Source organism: Ylistrum balloti, unplaced genomic scaffold (assembly GCF_031769215.1).
Source record: "Ylistrum balloti isolate Yb309-2 unplaced genomic scaffold, AGI_CSIRO_Ybal_v1 Utg370080, whole genome shotgun sequence".
NCBI lineage: Eukaryota > Metazoa > Mollusca > Bivalvia > Pectinida > Pectinidae > Ylistrum > Ylistrum balloti.
Window position 1 is genome coordinate 46,894 of NW_026782117.1, and position 22,896 is coordinate 69,789.

The 22,896-nt window shown below is 37.4% G+C and overlaps 1 protein-coding gene across 1 annotated transcript; it reads right to left on the reverse strand.

Annotated features, from left to right (window-relative positions):
• Nucleotides 1–8,187: 8,187 nt before the first annotated feature.
• Nucleotides 8,188–16,562, reverse strand: LOC132549863 (uncharacterized). Its single transcript, XM_060213832.1, has 3 exons — nucleotides 16,492–16,562; nucleotides 11,202–11,880; nucleotides 8,188–8,558 (listed from the first exon to the last, which is right to left on the reverse strand). The coding sequence occupies exons 2-3, from the start codon at nucleotides 11,854–11,856 to the stop codon at nucleotides 8,188–8,190; spliced, it is 1,026 nt and encodes a 341-aa protein (XP_060069815.1). The 5' UTR covers nucleotides 11,857–11,880; nucleotides 16,492–16,562.
• Nucleotides 16,563–22,896: the final 6,334 nt, after the last annotated feature.

Consider the following 22,896-nt stretch of genomic DNA (forward strand, 5'->3'; position numbering starts at 1 on the left):
TGATGTATAGCCCTCTCCACCCTCCCGTGTCCATACTTTACCGTATCGATTAATGTATAGTCCCCTCCACCCTCCCTTGCCCATACTATACTGTATCGATTGATGTATAGTCCCCTCCACCCTCTCTAGTACATATTATACTGTATAGATTGATGTATAGCCCCCTCCACCCTCCCTTGTCCATACTATACTGTATCGATTGATGTATAGTCTCCTCCCTTGCCCATACTATGCTGTATAGATTGATGTATAGCCCCCTCCACCCTCCCTTGTCCATACTATACTGTATAGATTGATGTATAGTCCCCTCCCTTGCCCATACTATACTGTATCGATTGATGTATAGTCCCCTCCACCCTCCCTTGCCCATACTATACTGTATCGATTGATGTATAGTCCCCTCCACCCTCCCTTGCCCATACTATACTGTATCGATTGATGTATAGTCCCCTCCACCCTCCCTTGCCCATACTATACTGTATCTAATGATGTATAGTCCCCTCCACCCTCTCTAGTACATACTATACTGTATCTACTGATGTATAGTCCCCTCCACCCTCCCTTGCCCATACTTTACTATATCTAGTTATGTATAGTCCCCTCCCTTGCCCATACTATACTGAATCTACTGATGTATAGTCCCCTCCACCCTCTCTAGTACATACTATACTGTATCTACTGATGTATATTCCCCTCCACCCTCTCGCCCATACTATACTGTATCTACTGATGTATAGCCCCCTCCACCCTCCCTTGCCCATACTATACTGTATCGATTGATGTATAGTCCCCTCCACCCTCCTTTGCCCATACTGTACTGTATTGATTGATGTATAGCCCCCTCCACCCTCCCGTGTCCATACTTTACCGTATCGATTGATGTATAGCCCCCTCCACCCTCCCTGGCACTATACTGTATCGATCGATGGATAGTCCCCACTCCCTTGTCCATACTATACTATATCGATTGATGTACAGCCCCCACCCCTATCCACACTTATTCCCATCCCTTACCCACTCACCCCAGATCTATACCATCCGTAGTGCTCCTGTACCAATCATCGGGTCAACCTTGATCTACGGTAGTAACATATGTAAATATATTGATAACAAAAAAGTTCCCGCTTACCTGTATATATGTTTAGTTTCTGATCCTATTTTGTGTCATTGTACATGCTTAAAATACTTTGATTGTTTAAAATGTCTTTATAAGTTAAAATTATATTTCGAATCCAGTCAGTTATTCTAGTGTCCCCTTTTAAATGTAAATCTGTTTTCAAGTAACAGCAACCTCCTAGTTTTATTTTAACCTTATATGTTTTTCCAATTTGTTTTTTAGTTTATTAGTCTTCTTTCCTTTCTCACCTCCTATCTTCTATCTTTATTTTGACATTCCCAGACCATTCAGTACTGATGAAGTGAATGATTCACACGTGCGTATGTGCGCATGACTATTTTTGATAATGGGTAGTGACATAGTAGCTCACAGGGTGGCGATCGGTACATTTTACACGAGTACTCACCATAATTATACATACTCTTTTATTTTACAAAAAAAAAAAAAAATAAATTTAAAGCTCTTAAGTGATGAATTGAATCAACTATATGATATACTACTAGTTTCGTTTAAATCCCTATTTTATCAATTAGTGTTCAGCATTTTACAATGTTATTTCCGTAATATTCACTTTATTCTCATCCTATATTTGCTACTTCTAATATGTATGGATTATCGACAGATGAACTGTCAATTTTTCACTTAAACATTCGCAGTCTCAGAAATAAGTTAACTCACCTTGAGAATATCGCAGACGAATTCCACATCGTGTGTATTACCGAATCCCACCTAAATGACAGTATTTCGGATGATGACATAGCACTTAGTGGTTTCCAAACGAATCCTTTCCGTAAAGACCGTGAACACTCTCCAGGGGGAGGTGTCGTTGTTTATATTTCACATATACTTTCTGCTCGTCGTCTCGACCTAGAATTTCCGTTCGGTGAGGCTATCTGGGTTGAAGTCTTTTTTTGTAACGCTTCATATCTTCTTTGTACTGTTTACAGACCCAATGAATGTGTAAATCCTTTTTGGGACCAGTTTAAAAACTCCATAGAAAAAAGCACTAGATGTAATCATTGTTGGTGATTTAAACGTTGACTTACTATTCGAAACTCGACATTGACTGAATGACCTTGTTAGCTTGTATCAACTTTCTAATGTGATCCACGAACCTACACGTGTAAGTCATATCCGAGCCTCGCTCTTAGATATTGTATTAGTGAGCGAGATCAGTATATTTAGCTTCTCAGATGTTATTAAACTGGACAGAGCCATTTCCGACCATGACGCTACCGTAGTTGAAATTAAGCTTAATGCATATCGAACTTAAAATTTTAAAAGAATGATTTGGTGTTATAACAATGCAGATTTTCCGAAATTTAACAGATTATTAGAACAGACGGACTGGCAGGACCTATTCAATAACGCTACTTCATGTGATGAGATGTGCTTGATATTTACCAAAAAATACATTGAATTTGCCCACGACTGTATCCCCACTAAATATATTACTATTAGACCTAGTGACAAACCATGGTTTACAACTGAACTCAGACGGGAAATAAGAATCAGGGACACTTTAGTCTCGGCGGACACTAGGCCTACTTGTGACTGCCAAATTCCCAAATCAGGGTAAGGGGGTTGTTTTGATTAGGCTTAACATCACTGTAACGACAGTAGCACGGAGACCAATATAGGTGACGTGCACTGCAGTTTTCGCAAACTGGTTAAGGTCAAGGGGCCGCAACTCCCACGTAAGTAAGCCAACGAGTCTTTGTGAATTACTGTTGAAGCTTTGTTTATTGGATATATCGCACGCAGAATCTACACACTTGAACTTCAACTTCACCGTGAAAACTCCTTGGGCTTACTCGCAACGCAGAAAACAAACAGGAATCCTCGCAGAGACCCAACCGCATGGTCTCGGTACCCGCAGGTTTTACCAACTAACGCACCCATCCAAGTTAGAGAGTTCCGATCAAGGGAGCTAACTCCTACCGCCTTATCACGTACTGTTACAATCACGCCTAGCCCGAGGACTGTCAACTGTCGAAGATGCATCGCAGACCCTGCTACCGGCTTGACTGTTTTCGTCTGCCCTAGGTTCTGACTTGTAGCGGACGACAAAGTTATCCATCTTAGCCTAGGAAGTTTGCAATGAGGAAGTTGTCGAACTTTTTGCGAACACTAAATACGGATACGGACACGGGTACTGAGTATCTGGCCTCTATAAAATCCGCATTGAAATTATCTCTCTGAACGATGATTGGAAACATTCGCGATTTTGACGCAGAAATTCAAAATTTATAATTGATAAATAGAACAGAAAAACATGGAAAAAATTTAATGAAACATGTACGGTAAAATTTATGTGTAGGTAGCTATGCCTATGTACATATATAGTAAAGAACTACCTAACAGCGCTACCTCTCCACCTTCTATCCAGAGTTGTCGATCCTTACTGTATACGTGAGTGCAAGGACCGACAACTCTGGGTAGTGTGCAATACATACAATGTACATATGAAACTCAACCTCTCGTTAGAGGAAAAAAATAAAACAGTATACTTCAGTTTAAAGACAAGTTAGATATGAATAAAACTGCTGTCTACGCAGCCAAGTATGTATCTTTTAATAGAATTTACAATGGCCAAATAGAAACCTGTAATGCATTACGGTGGGAACGGTGTGTACTTGTATTATTTTAGATACTGAGCATTGGAAGAACTATACATCTTAATCGCAGTAAATAGATAGATAAATAAATAAATAAATAAATAACCAGTTCAATTATTAGACAATGCCGCTACTATTTTACCAGTATGAAAATGAATTGTGTATAAAAAGAGATTTTCAGCGATCTCATAAGGCGGGCTTAAGAAAGTTCTTACCCGAAATACAATGTATATTTGCAATTTTACAATATATGAATGTAATTACAATACAGTCATTGATAAACTGGTAGTAATAAAATCAGTAAGCATAAGCTCGTTGTAATTAACGATTTAATTAAAACATACATTATGTAAATCTAGGAAAATCAGCATTGAAAATCTATAAGCACAAAATAAAAGAGAGAAAGCAATATTGCAGTCCCTGGTGTACATGCAGTACTCACGTACGATGAGCTTTCAGTCCTTAAAGAAGTAGTGCAATATGGTTACAAAACCGAAATAAAATCACAGAAATACCTTACAAAATAACGGAAAACAAAGATTTTTTCCCGACGTATCGTTTTAGAGTAATTGGTGTAAATGTAATGCCCGTACGAAAACAAACCTTTAAAATAGCAAAATTAGGGAAATCCCCATTTTCACCGGAAGTGACGTAGTATGAGCAACATAGACGCGCTGGATTCGACTTCACTGTTATCAACAACAAGGTAAACACTGATCGAAATTTGCCGGAATCCGAGTAATTTTCGTTATTCCAAGGTTTAAACGGTAAAGACTATTATTATCAGGATCATTTGGTGAAAAAAGATCCCTTGGATATGGCAAGTTCTCGCCACAAGGACCGCCGTTGTGTAGTAGCTGGGTGTAGTAACACTGCGGGTGATGGCGTTTCAGTGCACACATTCCCATCGGATAGTCGAACTAGGAATGCATGGAAAAGGTTTGTGAAGCTGACCAGCGCAGACTGGGATGAGCCTTCGAGGCACAGTGCCATTTGTAGTGCCCATTTCACACCTTCATATTTCGACGCGCAGTATGACTTGAAGGCGAGCTTAGGATTTAGCACAAAGAGACGTCTCAACCCCGGTTCTGTGCCGTCCATATATCCTAAGAGGGATCATGATCAGCTAAACGAAGGTTTTTTTATCTTCTCCAGAGAAGAAGCCAAGGGGGGCTTATGCAAAAAGAGAAAGCTCCAGGGTAAGAATGATAAATTATTTTACAATATTAGCATGACATTAGGGAAATCCTTTTTTCTGTAAAAAAGTACATTTACAGGTACTTATAGTAGGGGATCCATCCAATCCCATTTGTACTTATTTGACAAAATCATTATAAATATTGGAATCTTAAATTTCAAGTATGAAAAACTGCGTTATTAAATAATCATGACAATTAATAAAATCAATGAAAATTAATAAAATAAACATGATAAATGGAAATTAATATAAAAAAAAACAATTTAGTATAATTTTATACGGGGATCAGTTCCCTAAAGCAAACTTGAGAAATACTGGGTCCCCTTAAAATGTAATACTTCAACCAAAATGCTATATCTATATTCTTATGCCATTGAAAAGAAATGTTATATGGGCATATCGTACGTGTACCTAATCGCTAATGTATATATATCAATAGCATATTTTACAAACGATAATATACATATATTATGTGGTAGTATATTTGTTGCTGTACTGTATGTTAGGTACGGTACTGTAATGTACAATATAATTCTGTACAGCATATCCACTTGAAATGCTTTCAATGAGAATATTATTTATGTGAAGACATAACCCAACCTTTACTCAGAAACGTGTGCAACATTTTTTTTTTCTTTTTTATTTTAGGTTTTGTCAAACTGATAAGGCTGAATGTCTCTTGCCTCAGCAGGACCGGTAGACTCGTCGTCAGTCAGTTCTATCTGGCCGGAATCGTCAGAAAAACTCTCCAAAGCATCGCTCTCACTGTCTGTAATACTGCTATTCTCCATCTTGAAATTGATATGTGTTGCTCATATTACGTCACAACACTTCCGGTTCTATATTTAGCAAAACCGGAAGTTGCGTTGATTGTTTTTCAAACAGGTGCAAAACGGCAAAATTCAAGCTGGTATATCTCGGCAAATACTTGACCGATTTTCATACTTTTTTTTTTAATTTTCATTTATTTGTATTCCCTTTCTCAATAACGAAGTGAAGATTGGCGTCACACTACTTCTTTAACACTCACGGTGATTAACTCGTGAAAATCGTGTCGTTGAGCAAGTACGCACTGGTGAAAATAGTGTCATCAGAAATTCTTCGCTTCTTCCCGTTTTTCAACTTTACAATAAGTTTACCATCAATCGACCAGGAGTTCTCAACACATTCCAGCTCGTACGCACGTTTTAGAATTTGCTGGTTTTCCTTGGTCAAGTCCTCGAAGATGTGTATCTTCTTACCTTTCAGTTCTTTCCTGGCCTTTAGCACTTCGAACTTTTTCATCCTGCGCGTTAATTTACAAATGGTAGAACGCGGACTAAGCTTATGGGCAATATCTATTCCGTTACCTTGATATCCACCTTGAGGTTCTCTCTGCAAAACTTGGCACACTTCTTCACGCAAGCCTCAGACTTCTCATTGCGATCACCTTCCAAACTGACAATTCGAACAGAATTTTTTCGGCCTTGTTCTTCCAATGCGTTTTCTCGCCGTGTCAACTGAACTTTTCTCTTTTCCGCTGCCTCTACACTCTTACTGTCCCACTGTATCCTGTAATTTCTCGTTCTCTTCCTCTAGGACAGATACTTTCTCTTCAAGTCTTTCTATCATCTCCTTGTTTTCCTGTCTTATTTCTTCCCTCAATTTGTTCATATGGAAAATCATATCCTCTTTCTTCATAAGAGTTAATGGTACCTGGTTAATATGGCCAAGTTTATCACCGGTACTGTCCATGTTGTTTAATAACACTTCACTCCCTCTTCGGTCAGTTTTCACCTTATGACTTGTGCTGGTAGTCCTGTAGGTCGGTATTTTTAAGAGTAATAGTCCACACAGTACACAACAATATCGAAACAAAACAAAATGTCAACAACGAATTCATATGTATCGGGTGTTGAATCCACGTTCACATAGGTAAGTGTTTACCTGTGTGAAGATCAACTCATCAGGAACAGGTGGGTGTGTAGGTAGTAGTCACTGTAGTGGTCACTGTAGCATGACGAACTTGAAAAAAGATCTCAAATATCACATGAAATAGCAACTCTTTTTCAAAATCCAATCTGCTACGAATGTTCAATATTGCCCGATAAATATGTTGCGTCAAAATATTTCCAAATAACTCTGTTTTACAAGACAAGAGACAACATTTTGTAGAAACATAAAAACACCACGACTTACTCGGTGACCACGTGACTATCGTGACTATCATACCTTTACCCTTCTAATGACACAATACTTGTGTTCCATGATATCATACCCTTACCACACTTGAATATCTGTATTGTATCATCAGAAAGGTAAGGGTATGATGTGACAGACTACGAATATTTGTTGTGAGTCGTCAGGGTGGTAAGGGTATGACATATGACGGACTACGAATATCTGTATAGTGTTTTCAGTGTGGTAAGGGTATGACATATGACGGACTACGAATGTCTGTATTGTGTTTTCAGTGTGGTAAGGGTATGACAAATGACGGACTACGAATATCTGTATTGTGTTTTCAGTGTGGTGAGGGTATGACATATGACGGACTACGAACATCTGTATTGTTTTCAGTGTGGTAAGGGTATGACATATGACGGACTACGAATGTCTGTATAGTGTTTTCAATGTGGTAAGGGTATGACATATGACGGACTACGAATGTCTGTATTGTGTTTTCAGTATGGTAAGGGTATGATATATGACGGACTACGAATATCTGTATTGTGTTTTCAGTGTGGTAAGGGTATGACATATGACGGACTACGAATATCTGTATTGTGTTTTTAGTGTGGTAAGGGTATGACATATGACGGACTACGAATATCTGTATTGTGTTTTCAGTGTGGTAAGGGTATGACATATGACGGACTACGAATGTCTGTATAGTGTTTTAGCGTGGTTTGTGTATGAAACTTGTATGTGATAGTATTGTTTTGATATTATCATTTAAACTAATACATGTATTACGTATGGCACAGCTTTATTGACATTTGTACATGCTCTCGATATGCATACACATTTGATTATTTCATGAGAAACATTGAAGTCTTGTGGTAAACCTCTGGTTACACCATACCCTCATCTCCTTCCCTCACTCCCTTCTCCTCTCCTTTCACCCCCCTCTTCCACTGTGAAGCTTCACTAATGTCTACTCTTGGAATGTAACTCACTCTAATACATGTGGTATGCTGAATTCCGTAACGATTTCCAGTCTAAACATACATTTCGTAACCCCAAATGTAACTTGCACTAAAGTCATATGTCTGTTATACATCTGTGAGTTTTTGAGTCTTTGTGTCCATTTTGTAAACATTGTCTGGCTCCACCAAAACCTCTGCGACGCCGTCCCGAATAACCAGTGTGGATTTTTTGGGGAATAGATGGATATCAAAAGTACAGTAAATTGATACAAATGTACATAGGGCAGTGATTGTTATGTTAGGGAGGAGATCCTTGTACATGGTCCCAAATACTATGCTGCAGGCAATATAGAATGGGCGCGCCACCAGGAGGGAAAATAGGTAATAGACAAGAGTCACGGCCAACACCGGATTCACTCGTATACAAGTCCGACAGAGGTACGGTATATCGCCTTCCCGACATGGCGGCAGGCACTGTAACTCAGAGAACTTCATTTCTGAAAACATAGACATTTCAAAAGTTAACAACAGCATTTAAATTCTAACTCAAATATATGATATGTTAAAACAAATGATTTTAACAAATTCTGGACAAATATCTCTGCTCATTTTGACCCGACAATATATCCTAGACGACTATGGTGTTGTTCTACTTTGACTTATACATTTGAGAATATATGCATATGTTGCCATGCAGAGAAAAGTTTATCTTTCCACACTTCCTATGCAGAATTCATTTGAAAAATATATTCATAAAACAAACATGTATATGACAAAGCATTTACGCAAACTGAACAATTTGTATTTCTGTTGCTCAAGAAAATTTGTATAATAAAATGACAAAGTATGATAATTGCATTTGTGTCTATCAAAATCAGGCAAAATACCTTATTGATACTGAACCCACCAAACACATTTTTGAGCGAGAAACAGAAACCTTGTCAAAACATCGGGATACTGTACACAGCAATTAGGTATTTGAGAAACCCTATCGAGCGGTCAACACGCCAGGACAGTGAACAATTCTACGGGGTATTGAATAATTTCAACAAGAAACAGGAAAACAAGAGGCTCATGGACCTTAACGGAAAGAGGCAAAATAAGCCCAAAATAAATTGCGCAATTGCTCTAAAGCTTACATAGAAGACATTGTTGGTTCATCAAGACATTTTCTGCAAACTTAAAATCATATTCGTTATACATGCACGTCAATTAAAACTGTCATTACTCCGGACGTATTGCCTGTTGAAAAATCAAGTCACACACTCAATATCAAGACCCTAGACCTTTCAGTTAATGAGTAGAAGTCATTTAAACATATTGGATAACTGTGACCTTGAAAGTAGGTTAATGCCATACAAATAACAAAGTTGGTAGCCCTTTATCTTAGCATACTACAAGCCTGATATCATCATCATTGGCCTTTTGTTTATTGAGAGGAGGTTATTTAAAGATTCTAACACATTTGATCCCTGTGACCCCTTTTGGGGCCTGACCTGAAATCCCAAGGGGTCGAATCAAACTTCTGAATCAGGCCAAAGCTTGTTGAAATCCACCCAGGCAGAAAGGGAGAGTAGGGTTTTAAATCTTACTTCCGAATCTCCCACTTTTGGGCTCTGTCACTAGACCCCTTGAGGTCAAATAAGAAATCTGAATTTAAGAAATGATTACCCTCCCAAACGATACACCAAACCCAACTTGATAGAATTCCATCCAACAATAAAAAAAGGAGTAGGGTTTTAAAGAAAACGTTTACACACAACGCATGTTTGATATAGGTTATCTTGACCCTTTTGGTCAAATGACCTAATAATTCAATATCAGGTTTATATGTTATTCCTTTCATAGACTGAAGAATGCTAAGTTTGTGTATTTATATGTATTTGTATATTTATACATATTGATATTTATTTCAATTCACTTGTTGACACTCTTACAAAACTCTTACCAGATCCTTTTTGATTGTGTCCCAGACAATGAACATTTTTTTTTACCAAATATCAGATTGTGTCCAAGACAAGAAGCATTCTAACCAAACTCTTGTGACTGCATCCCAAGCAAAGAACATTTTTATCAAACCCCTGTGATTGAGTCCAAGATAAGTAACAATTTAACCCAACCCTTCTGATTGCGTCCCAGACAAGTAACATTCGCACCATACTTTTGTAACTGTGTACTAGACAAGTAACAATCTTACTCAACCATTTTGCTTGTGTCCCAGACCTTCAACATTCTAATTAAACTTTGTGATTGTGCCCCAGACAAGTAACATTCTCTAAAAAGTCTTGTGCTTGTGTCCCAGACAAGAATCATTTTTACCAAACCCTAAAATTGTGTACCAAACAAGTAACAGTTTTACCAAACTTTTCGATTGTGTGCCAGACACGTAACAATCTAACCCAAACCTTCTGATTGTGTCCCATACAAGTAACATTCTCACCAAACATTTATGATTTTGTCCTAGACAAGTAACAATCTCCCAACCCTTTTTGATTGTGTCCAGACCTTCAACATTCTTACGAAACTTTTGTGATTGTATCCCAGACAAGTACAATTCACTCCAAACTTTTGCGACTTTGGCGCAGACAATGAACATTCTTACCAAACATTCGGACTGTGTCCTTCGTTACAAATTCTTGTGACTTTGTCCCATATTTTGACCAAACCCGTGTGACTGTGTTCTAGACAAGTAACATTCTCACAAAACCCATGTGATTGTGTCTCAGACAAGTAACACTCCCACTAAACAATTGTGACTGTACCCCAGATAAGAAACATTCTTACCGAGCTCTCATAATTGTGTTCCAGACAAGTAACATTCTCAAAAAACCCTTGTGAATGTGTCCCAGAAATGCAACATTCCAGCCACACTCTTGTGACTGTGTCCCAGAAAAGAAACATTCTTACCAAATTATGCGACGTTATTATGTTTTATACTGACTAGTCTTTACATTGACCTTAAGTCATTGACTACTAGATATCAAAAGACAGAATCATGTAGATGTATAAAATAGTAACCTTGATCCGCTTTTTGATATGAAACCATGGATATCTAAACACTCGAATGTAAATTCCCCAATGACTGTATTCTTTGCTACGTTATCTGGGTTAGGATCTGTATAATACTTGTGCCGACTTACCTTGATCAATTGACTTCGACTTTTGTGCGCGGTAGAGTTTCCAATACAAGCACACAAATGGTATATACAGAGTGCTGTACTCTAGCAAAGTCACAAATCCGTCATCATACGGATCTCGTTCACAAACCGTCACATAAAGAAGTTCTGTTTCCAGCTGTAATGCAGGAACTTGGCCATTGTCTTTTGTTAATCCTAGTGATTTAAATTTTATCAGTAACGGTAAAACAACAGTCATGTATATAAGAGCAATATTACGGAATACATTTGCCTTTTGAATTGGAAAAGTTACTTTAAGAGTGGAGCGGAAAACCGCCAACATCGATACAACAATGGCGACTAAACAGACGGAGTAAAAGTCAGCACACCGTTGACTTTTGATTGTGATTGTGTCTGAAATATGCTTCGCTGTTTGTAGTATGTATATTGCATACAGTTCATGAAGTAGCCCACAAAGAAGATAGATGATAATGGTAGAACAGTTCTTACAGCCAACTCTCACTATTCGTCCAACAGCAACAATTCCTATCCCCAATGTTAGTACGATGATTATGAACTGCCACACGCTAAAGATAATGATAATTTGTGCTTCTGCTTGATCTGAAACCGTTTCCGATGGATGGGAAATGGTCGCCATATTGCTTTCAGTCTTCTTCATTTTTACCACTGTTCATCACATTCTCTGTAAAATGTATACAATATTATTGTTAAAACAAAAACACAACAAAGTAGCAACAAAAACTGATAACATGAGAACTGAGAATATGGTTCAAAATAAATACAGCCATGTATAAATATATAAGGTGTGGGGGTTGCATGGATAGGGATGGGGTTGTGGTGTTGATGTCAGAGTGACCTATAAATGTAAATCAACAAGAATTTTGATAATTTGCCCCGTTTTCAGAAACCATATCTATAGCACCAAAAATGTTCATTAGCAACTAAAAATATTGTACACAAAGATGGATTTTGTAATGAGAATGATTCCAAATAGAAAGTCAGCTCCATGTTGATGTGTTTATTTCCTGGGGTGTTACATCTGTAGGTATACATGTAGACCCTAAATGTTGGTGTGTATATTTCCAGGGGTGTTTTAACTGTATGTACACATGTAGACCCTGAAAGATGGTGTGTATATTTCCAGGGGTGGTTTAACTGTATGTACACATGTAGACTCTGAAAGTTGGTGTGTATATTTCCAGGGGTGTTTTAACTGTAGGTATACATGAAGACCCTGAATGTTGGTGTGTATATTTCCAGGGATGTTTTAACTGTATGTATACATGTAGACCCTGAAAGTTGGTGTGTATATTTCCAGGGGTGTTTTAACTGTAGGTATACATGAAGACCCTGAATGTTGGTGTGTATATTTCCTGGGGTGTCACATCTGTAGGTATACATGAAGGTAATGATAGGAAACGTTATCGTCTTATCCAAGATATAGGTAGATGACATTGGTATCCACAAATTTGAAGTGTATGTTACTGATCAATATCAGGCCTGGTCAAATAGGGTCAACTTAATCCATAGGTCTAAAGTGTAAGATGTATGATTCAAAGAGTAAAGAAATCAAAGGCTATAAAACAGAAATTCACAAAAGAAAAGTGACAACCGAAAACAGTAAACAGTGATACTAATATAGAAAGTATTTGCATTATATTTGTATGTTTACTATACAACAACTGATCCCAATACACACTAAATTAGATGATCTGACTACACGTCGACATTGTTTTACTTTCCGAAATATTTGCTCTTGAATTCTGAAGCCTGTGTCCATAGTCGTAACCTTTTTATTTAAAATGTTTCACCATGCACTAGAAGAACATTTGTGCGTTGGAAAGAGTCTGTATTGGAAAGTTTCTAAATCAGAAGTTACTTGTCAAGGGGATAACTTCAACTTCTGTCATGGAAGGAAGCGAAGTGAGGTTAGTTGATTAAAAAGAATTTCCTTTATGTTCAAAGTCATCACTCTGGAATGGAAAATGAAATGGTTTGTTTTGTTTTAAGCATGGAAATTACTAATATGCATTACATAAGCTCCCCTTTGAATGGCAGATGATGAACGTAAATAAAACCATGTCAGCATTGTCAGACTACAGTACAGTGCAAAGGGACAAAATCATAGCATGTCTACATGAATTAGGTACACGCTATAGCAACAAAGCTCAAATCCTGGCCCCTCTGTCTGAGACTTACGATGACCGGTCGAACGTTATATAATAAAGTTATTCCCATGATCACTGTCAATATATTATTGATCATGACCATTTGTACAATGAGTCAAAGTCAAGTCAATATTGTGAATGTACAGAAAACCAACAATAAAAGGAACCAGACATGTGTTTCATGCTTGCCCTGTAGATCCAACAAACATGCTGACTAACGACTTGTCTAAATACATGTAAAGATGTGTGTTGGCTAGAATTTTTGACGCATCCAGAGATTTGACTTCAGTCGACTGGACAACGCCTGGTGAAGTATGATAAAGTGAAGCCCATGGTAAAGTGAAGCCACTTTATATTTTGTTTTCAATTGCTGTTTGTTCACTTAATTTTTTATCACTTTACTTAATTATGTCCCTCAATACATAGAAAAAAAAACGGCGGGGAGATTAAGCATGGGGCAGTGGGGCCATGGGGCCATGGCTATAATAAAGTGAAGCATTATACTATTTTCTCGCTAATTAACTTTTTTTCACCAATTGTTTTGCAATTCATCCTGAATCCTGCAACATGTACATAGAATTCCCATTGTTTAATTTCCATGGTTGGTATCAATAGACAATAGACATAGCATGAGTATTATGATATTATTACGCATTATTATAATGGCATGTAATGATACATTTTAGATGCAATTTACTTCTATTAAAAAATATCTAAAAAATATTGTCCTTCAATGTCTTCCATCGTTCTAATATGGAATTTTGGTGAAACGGTGTCGTTCATTGCGTTGTGTATTGTATTTTGTATACAGTATTCCCTTTGCTGAATTTTTCCAAAGAGTCATATATACTATTTTGTTTATGTAATTCTCCATTATCAGTACAATTATAATGTATTTATCATAGCATATACACTTACTCTTGCCTTTGTATATAATGATTTTTAGGCAGTTTAGAATATCACAAATGATCATTCCGTATTGACTATTTTGCAATGTTATTTGATTATATTTCATAAATTTCAATAATTTCTATTGTCATTGGTTATAATAAGTTAACCAAAGAGGATCTAAAAGCATCAATTTTAACTTTTGTTTCGGTCAAGACAGACAACTCAAGCCCAAAATTGCAAAAACAGTAGTTCACTGACCTATTGTTTTTATTTCATGGTTATAATCAGTAGTATATAATGTGTACTGGTGAAACAGTCAGCTGAAATATGGAAGATTTACATTTGAAGTTAAATGAAATGCTAGATTTTTTAAATGATAATTATGTGATATTGAATAAGAAAAAAACAACATTTCATGCTGGAAACATATTTTTCTTGTTTATTATAAGAATATTATACAGGTGATGATTAGCACCATGAAGTATCATGTAGTATTAATGATTAGAAAAAGACAATGTTTCGTAGTAAAAAAAACCGCTCTAAAATACATCAAGAACACTAAAAAAGTTCAACAGCATGCCATAAGAAAACGAGAAAAATGAGCACATTGACTTATCATGTTCCTTTTTTTCGTTTTTTAATATTTATATTCTCCCCTTTAAGATGAGGGACAGCTCTCAAAAAGTTAGTCATGGGAAACTTTTGACTTCACACAAGTGCATATCATAAATACCGAAGGAGTTGAGGAAAGGGTCAATATTTTTACCATAGCCAATATTTGGATACTTTAAAAACTATTTCTTAGATCAAGTTGAATTTTTGATACACAAATATGTAAATACTTATCACCCGTTCGCTTGTGATAATAATAGTAGCAAATATGAAAATAGATATCCCAGATATGTTAACACAACTGTACCACACAAACCTCACTATAGTGTGTTTCCTGTAAAGAGAGACTGTCCTGTTGTACCACACACCCCTCCCCATAGTGTGTTTACTGCAGAGAGTCACCGTCTTGTTGTACCACACAAACCTGCCGATATTATGTTAGTGTATAGAGTTCCTGTCCTGTTCTACCACACAAACCTACGTATAGTGTGTTCACTGTCCTGTTGTACCACACAAAACTTCCTATAGTGTGTTTACTATAGATTGCCACTGTTCTGTTATACTCTGTTGTACAGAGTCACTGTCCTGTTTTATCAAACAAACCTACTTATAGGGTGTTTACCCTACAGAGTCACTGTCCTGTTGTACCACACAAACCTCCCTATTGTGTGTTTAGTGTACAAAGTCACTGTCCTGCTGTACCAAACAAATCTTCCTATCGTGTGTTTAGTGTACAAAGTCACTGTCCTGTTGTACCACACAAACCTCCCTATCAAGTGTTTACTTTACAGAATCACTGTCCCGTCGTACCACACAAACCTCTCTATACATCGTTTACTGTACAAAGTCACTGTCCTGTTGTACCACACAAACCTCCCTATCGTGTGTTTAGTGTACAAAGTCACTGTCCTGTTGTACCAAACAAACCTTCCTATCGTGTGTTTAGTGTACAAAGTCACTGTCTTGTTGTACCACACAAACCTCCCTATCGTGTGTTTAGTGTACAAAGTCACTGTCCTGTTGTACTACACAAACCTCCCTATCGAGTGTTTAGTGTACAAAGTCACTGTCCTGTTGTACTAACAAACCTCCCTATCGTGTGTTTAGTGTACAAAGTCACTGTCCTGTTGTACTACACAAACCTCCCTATCGTGTGTTTATTGTACAAAGTCACTGTCCTGTTGTACTACACAAACCTCCCTATCGTGTGTTGATTGTAAAGAGTCACTGTTCTGTTGTATAACACAGAAACCTCCATGAAGTGTATTTACTGTACAGAGTCACATTCCTGTTATACCACAGGAACCTACATATAAGGTGTTTAATTTACAGAATCACTGTCCCGTCGTACCACACCACACAAACCTCCCTATAAAGTGTTTACTTTACAGAATCACTGTCCTGTTGTACCACACAAACCTCCCTATAATGTGTTCACTGTACAGAGTCATTGTCCTCTTGTTTATCATTGAAACCCCATGTCGATAATACTCACCTTCACATTGACCATGATCATAAGACGCTAGAACTGTGCGTGTTGTATGTACAGAAGTCTTTTCTGTATTGTGCTGTGATATATAGCCGATAAATCCTAGGAGACGAGAGGAAAACTATTTACTTACCTTATCGCGAGAGGCAAACGTCAATTAGTCATCAGTTTCGTAGTCCCAGTAACTGGCTTCAGTTGGACGAGGTAGTCGTCATATGGTAAAAAATCAATGGCGAATATGGGTAGTTTAGACTTGTGACAGTCGACAAACGCCACTCGATTGATACATAAATGGTTATGCTCTAAATATCACGGGCCGTTCGGGCCAGTTCCGGGTGTTTGTATATAGTAAGCCGATCGTTGACGCCGATGGCTACAGCCTGTGGCTTAAACGCTAATTGGAGTAAATGTCATACGAGTAAATGCAAATGTCGTGTTTATCTTCCTTCCTTCATCAAATATAATTGAACTAAATTTTAACGAGTATTTCTGGTTGATGAGTGATAGTAATGCTAATAGAAATACTAAAGGTGTAAATGAATGACCGGTCGCGTGTGAATGTGATAGTGCAAGCATATTGTATATAAATAAACTACTATGTACTTACGTTGATTGTAACGTTCTGTTAATGCATTATCGTGTATCGGATTTGTTCATATTAACACCGTTGGCTTGTGCTGTTTTTTGTTTGTTTTGAGTTTAACGTCCTTGTTCCGGTTATAACCGAGCCTAGGACACTAAGGGGGAGGGGGCTGGTAGAGCCGAGGCATTAGGGTGTGCAATTTCGCTTTTTAGTAATCACCAAACAGGTCTAATATGGGGAGGACAGATCTGACTAAATCTATACCCTAACGTCTAAAAAAAAAAAAAAAAAAAAAAAAAACTGGGGAAATTTTGGACTGTCACAGAAATGCCTAGTCCTACTCTAGTCTCACTTTATATTTCCCTATTATAAACCTATGCTCTGTGGCGGCTAGCAATTAGCCTTCTCTTTTTCGAAAACTAGCAGAGGTTCTTTAACGTGCACGGCGTGACTCACTGTACACCGGACCCCCGTTTAACGTCCCTTCCGAAGGACAAGAAGTTTTAGAAGATAGCGGGAGAGAGCGTATGGGAAAGTCGGAAATTGGAAAATAGGTTTAGCTTGTTAGCTGGTGTAGGTTTGTTATTTGTAGATGGGATTACTAGCCACCATTTGACAAGGTTAGTCATGCTGGTCTAGAGTGGATTTTAAAAGTGGGGAACTGTGTTATTAAGTTCAGTTATGAGAGTGGATGTGATGGGGTGATGTAAAGAATGTGCTGCAATTGGGTTAGCGTAGATTTTTGGGATTAGTGAGAATTAATGTGAATTATTATACAAACGATGTCGTTCGGGAGACTGTAGATTACTGTGTATAATCGTCTACATGTCTACCCTACTAGAGCAGGGATTTGTATATTAGAAGGTGGAAGGAAGAGTGGAAGAGATTTTGTAAAGGTTGTTGGCTTTGGGTCTCGGCCCAGTGTATGTTGTATTTATGTAGGTGATGTTTTTGTGTATGTATGTGGTGTTGTGGGTATGGTTACTTAAAAAAAAAAAAAAGGGGGGGGGGTCTTACTGTTTTTCTACAGTGTCCCCTGCTAAGGGATGTGGTGTGTGTTATTGGCATGTATTAAAGGGTATTGTTGGTATGTGTGAGGTGGTGAAATTATAGTCCTGTGTCCAGTGTTGAATACACCTCCCTGTAAAGTCAATTACAGAGGGCTGTGTATCCTGGTTTCCCTACCTACCATAGGTTACTGAACACCCATTGGGCACATGTAGATTCGAATACGTCCACTGTTTATCCAGTTATAGTAAGCAGTGGTTGTACGATCTACAAGTAGTACCTATTTGTGTTTTTATTCTATGCTGGACGTGGACTCATAATTGAGGTTAATTGGTCGAATACATATTTTCTATGTTGTTTTGGAGGGTTGAGTACCGTTTTGGAATCGAATTTCATATTGTCTATATGCTCAATTTGGTTTTGGAAAATTGATCTAAAGTTGTCATGGATGGTGCATTCGAACAGAATGTGTTCTATGGTTTCCGGTTCACCACAGTTTGGACAATATGGACTGACTTCCTTTTTAATACGGTTGATGTTATGACCGAGTTTGGTGTAGCCTAATCGAAGTCTATGGCTTGTGCTGTCATCCGGGCGTCTAAATTTATTCACTTCCTTTACCTTCATGTTGGTAATTTCCTTCCTTACGTAACGGGGCTTCTCATTGGTTGATCTCACTCTATTATGTAAAGCCTATTTAAGTCCGGACATCGACAGTAAACTTCAGTCTGCGCTAGCACTGACCTGCTGGTAGGCTCACTTCTCTCTCCTACTCTTGTCTCTTTCGTCTGTGGGGTTGGGGGGTCAGTGTCCCTCTGTGGCATTTCGAATAATGTATAGGCAGTAGACTTAGCCATAAGCCAGCGGTGGGGTATCTTATGTAGCTGTCACGTACGCATTTCGTGTTGTTTGCTCTTTCTTTTTAAGCATCTGCGGGTGCAATAAACTTAACCCTGTACCTTATAACTTATGGCAAGTGTTTTAATTTTTTGGGGTGATTCAAAATCCAAGATGGCCACCCTGGCCTCTGTTTGGCTAAGACATTTTGGACTTCCTCGCAAGAACCACTGGGTGGATCATGTTCAAACTTGGTACAGATGTTTTACACACGGCCCTGCACGAGTGTTGTTACATTTTTGCAACATTTTAAAATCCCAAGATTATTGACATATATTCCTCAGGTGACCGTTAAGGCCCCTTGGGCCTCTTGTCTACATCTCCGGTTGTTTCAATTTTCTTTTGTCCGACGGTGGATCGATGAATTCCTAATAATTTTGCTATTTCAGATTTTTTTAACATGACGTCACAAAATTCCGGTGCCAAGTAAAATTACACCCCCTAAAATTTGTTCTTGCCGAGTTTCATGGCGATAGTCAAATTATTTCTGTCCAAAAATCGCAAATGAAATGTACCAAAATTGGCCATGTTTTTTTGTAATACTTTTGTCACGTCACTGTATACCAAACTGTCACCCACTAGAGTTATCGTTCCAGTCTCGTCCTACACGTGAGTCCGTTTGAGACATAGCAACATAACGAAAATTTCTGTCTCTAAAATGATAATTTAATGTCAATATTCCCATTTATTGTACTGTTTCAGATATTACCATTTTTATTGACTATGATCATTTAGCATAGTCAATAACAGCATAAGAATGTCATCCTCGACACTCCAGGGTTTACAATCAGTTTCACTCTCTGTACCCCAGGAACACGTAAGTATCGCAAAATTGAAATCACAAGCAAAGTACTTTCCTTTCGTACACAACGGTGAGGATAATATATTAAAAGAACTTAAGCAGATCGTCAGATGTTTATTATGGTATTAAGGGCTATCAAATGGTAATGATGTCATCCTAAATTTTATCCTAAGATGACGTCACAATTGAGAGTATGATATATATTCTGCTCATATTACACATATAAAAACAATTCAGTTCAAAGGTGAATTACACGGACAACATTATAAATAGACGAATAAGACCAGGTGTCAAAATGGTAAGCGTTTCCTGCTTTTTCGAGAATACTGGCAATGTAAATCCAAGTCAGAATCTAATGTGTGATGATAAAAGAGTTTACAAGTAGGAGTTTTGCTTAGGTTAATTTACAAACGTTGTGATGAAGAGTCTACAAAGTTGGCGTTTTGTTGAGGTTAATTGTCCACAAAATAAAAAGCGGTAGCACTTCTCGTAAGGGGTTCAACTTATATTCGAAATGTATTATTATTAAAACAACCGGAACAGTTGAGTAAGCGTAAAAATAACGTTAAGAATTTGTGGAGATGAATAATTATCCCTGGAACTCAACAGGGAATATCATACGGTTCTGTCACTGAACAGGTAATATACGGTTCTGTCACTGAACAGGTAATATCATACGGTTCTGTCACTGTCTGTTTCTTGTATATATTATACATTTCTACATGAGAATAATTGAGTTAATTTGAATGATGGACGATGAAAATAATAAGGTTTGATATATTTTGTTCGGAGCTCCGCGCAGATTGGGCACAACAAAATTAGATTTCATCCTCGATGTAATTACTACTGCATAGGGGACACTGCAGTTGAGCCATTGGAATGCCATTTTACCAATCTGTTTCTATACTTCACACATGGGATGGTAACTTATACTTAGTGAAGATATTTTTACACTCATAAGTTCAAGATTTGGTGAGATAGAATTGCACGTCAAAATGATCTACAATGTATTTATACAGCCAACATTTGGAAGAATTTTCTAGGTGGCTTCTTGAATAAAAATATCTTGTATACGTTGGGTTTGCAAAAATATGAAATGTTCCACATTAGACAGACATACTTAAAGACGAGACTGATAGATCTCGGGGTGGGTCTATGTACACAAAATCAAAACAAGTAAAAAAACATAGGCTTGATAAAGTTTCGCATGATGGGCGATGGTATTCCTATTTTAACGGATGATGACTAGACGAAAGAATTCCTCGCTTGTTCATATGTTAAAGGACAACATATAGCATGGGAATTGTAATATTGTTTGAAAAATGCTAGATCAGGATACATCATCCTCGATACTTCAGGAGTTACGACCACTTTCGCTTTCTGCATGCACCCCTGGAAGCTAAGTAATTCTGTTGGTTCCAAGAGAAAAAAAACTGACCAATGACAGGCTGATACACTCCTGTTGAAGACTATAAAGGAGTGACACGCCACCTCAAAGCTACTACAATATACCGTTATGTGACCTCGAGATTCGACTGATGTACAACAGAGGATCAAACTAGTCTTTTCGTGTGGTCCACAAGGTGTCGCACATAGAACCTTCAATTTTGCTATGACATGTTCCAGGGGTGCAGAGTGAAACGACAGAGCGTTTAGTTAAAACATAGTGGTCTTCTCGCAAATAATACAACAAATGAGCAGTACGTGAAAAGATTATAGTGAGGGTATAGAGAGATAATGTTATGAAAACGGCGATTTATTGTCATTTTAATACGGAACTATATTTCAACTTTGAAAGTAAGGTCTCTAAATAGAGTTAGACGATTTACAGTGTAGCACCGTTCTGTGCTGGTAACGGGATCAAACCCACAGACAAACCGAACACCATCAAAGGTTCAACATAACACCAACGTGGTCTGCTTTATTATCCCTGCGCATGCGTTAACATATAACGAGAACATGAATGATATACGCTGCTTCGCTCACACACCAGTGTATTAAGGATACACATTCACTACATACAGGATCGGGGAGGGAAAAGACCGTTTTAATGTTGTTTTGTGTTTTTATTTCGACTGTAAATGGTTACAAGTGAAACATTACGAACTATTTAGAAAAATATATTGCCTACATATATGTATTATCACGGACTTATATACACATATGTGTATATAAGTCCGTGGTATTATCGATCCAAATGGGTTTGTGTTCACGCATGAATATCGTTACTGGGCATAGGGGATGCAATTTTACATGCAACACATTAAAAAGAAATATATATATATATCCCTGTGTTCTTTGAATACCGTAAGCTGAAATAATGTCACACTTTTAATAATTTCGACTTAAATTCACAAATGATAATAAGAAAGGTAAGTGACTAAATGTTATTTCAATAATTTCATTTGAACCGAATGTTTGACTGTCAGCCATTTTGGATTGAGCGGGAAATAGATGTTGTGAAGGTAGTTGCGACTACCAGATTAGGAAATTGTTGTAAAGTTAACTCCGGATTCTAAAACACTGCATTTCAATTGATATCCCCATAAACAAGTAGTCAGTTGTCATATATGATATGTTAAGTAAAATGTTAATTTAATCACGGACTTATATACACATGTGTATATAAGTCCGTGATTTAATGTTCAATAATGTTAAAATATTTTCAAAGTTAGATTAACACTAAATAAACGTTAAAAAATTCAACATTACTTTATCTTAGCATTAAAATAGATCATTGAATGTTAAAATAACATTAAATTTCAACACGATTTTAACATTATTTTATCATACGTGCTCATCTCATGTGAGTTTAACATTAAAAAACTAACTATGAAATAACGTTATTTTTTTCAATCTTCCAAGGACAAAACCACAATGACACATGGAGGTTATGTGAGCTCTGCTTCCTCAGAAACACAAGTAGTTCACCTTGGGTAGCAAAGTGCACTACTCCAATATCTGAGCCACTAAAAACAAAAAAAAAAAAAAAAAACATTCACAACCGTAAAATGCTATTTCACAGGTTTATATTATATAAGCACATGGAATGCTAGAGTGTAACAAATATCACTAAATATCAAGTCACCAGTAAATATGTTACTGTTTAGGACCACACCTGAAAGTCTTCAGCTACAAATGACAAATAAAAAGATAGGCTGATACGGTATGTAAATCTGGACAAATATTGATGTACCTTAATATAAGTAAGACCTGGTCCTTGTATTGTTACAAACATGAAGTGGACT

What these genes read in the sequence shown, in the direction of transcription:
- LOC132549863 (XM_060213832.1), bottom strand. Translation starts at nt 11,856, where the DNA reads ATGAAGAAGACTGAAAGCAATATGGCGACCATTTCCCATCCATCGGAA. An exon ending in GTCGAAGTCAATTGATCAAG is followed by an intron (nt 8,559 to 11,201) that starts GTAAGTCGGCAC and finishes CTATGTTTTCAG; the next exon opens with AAATGAAGTTCTCTGAGTTA.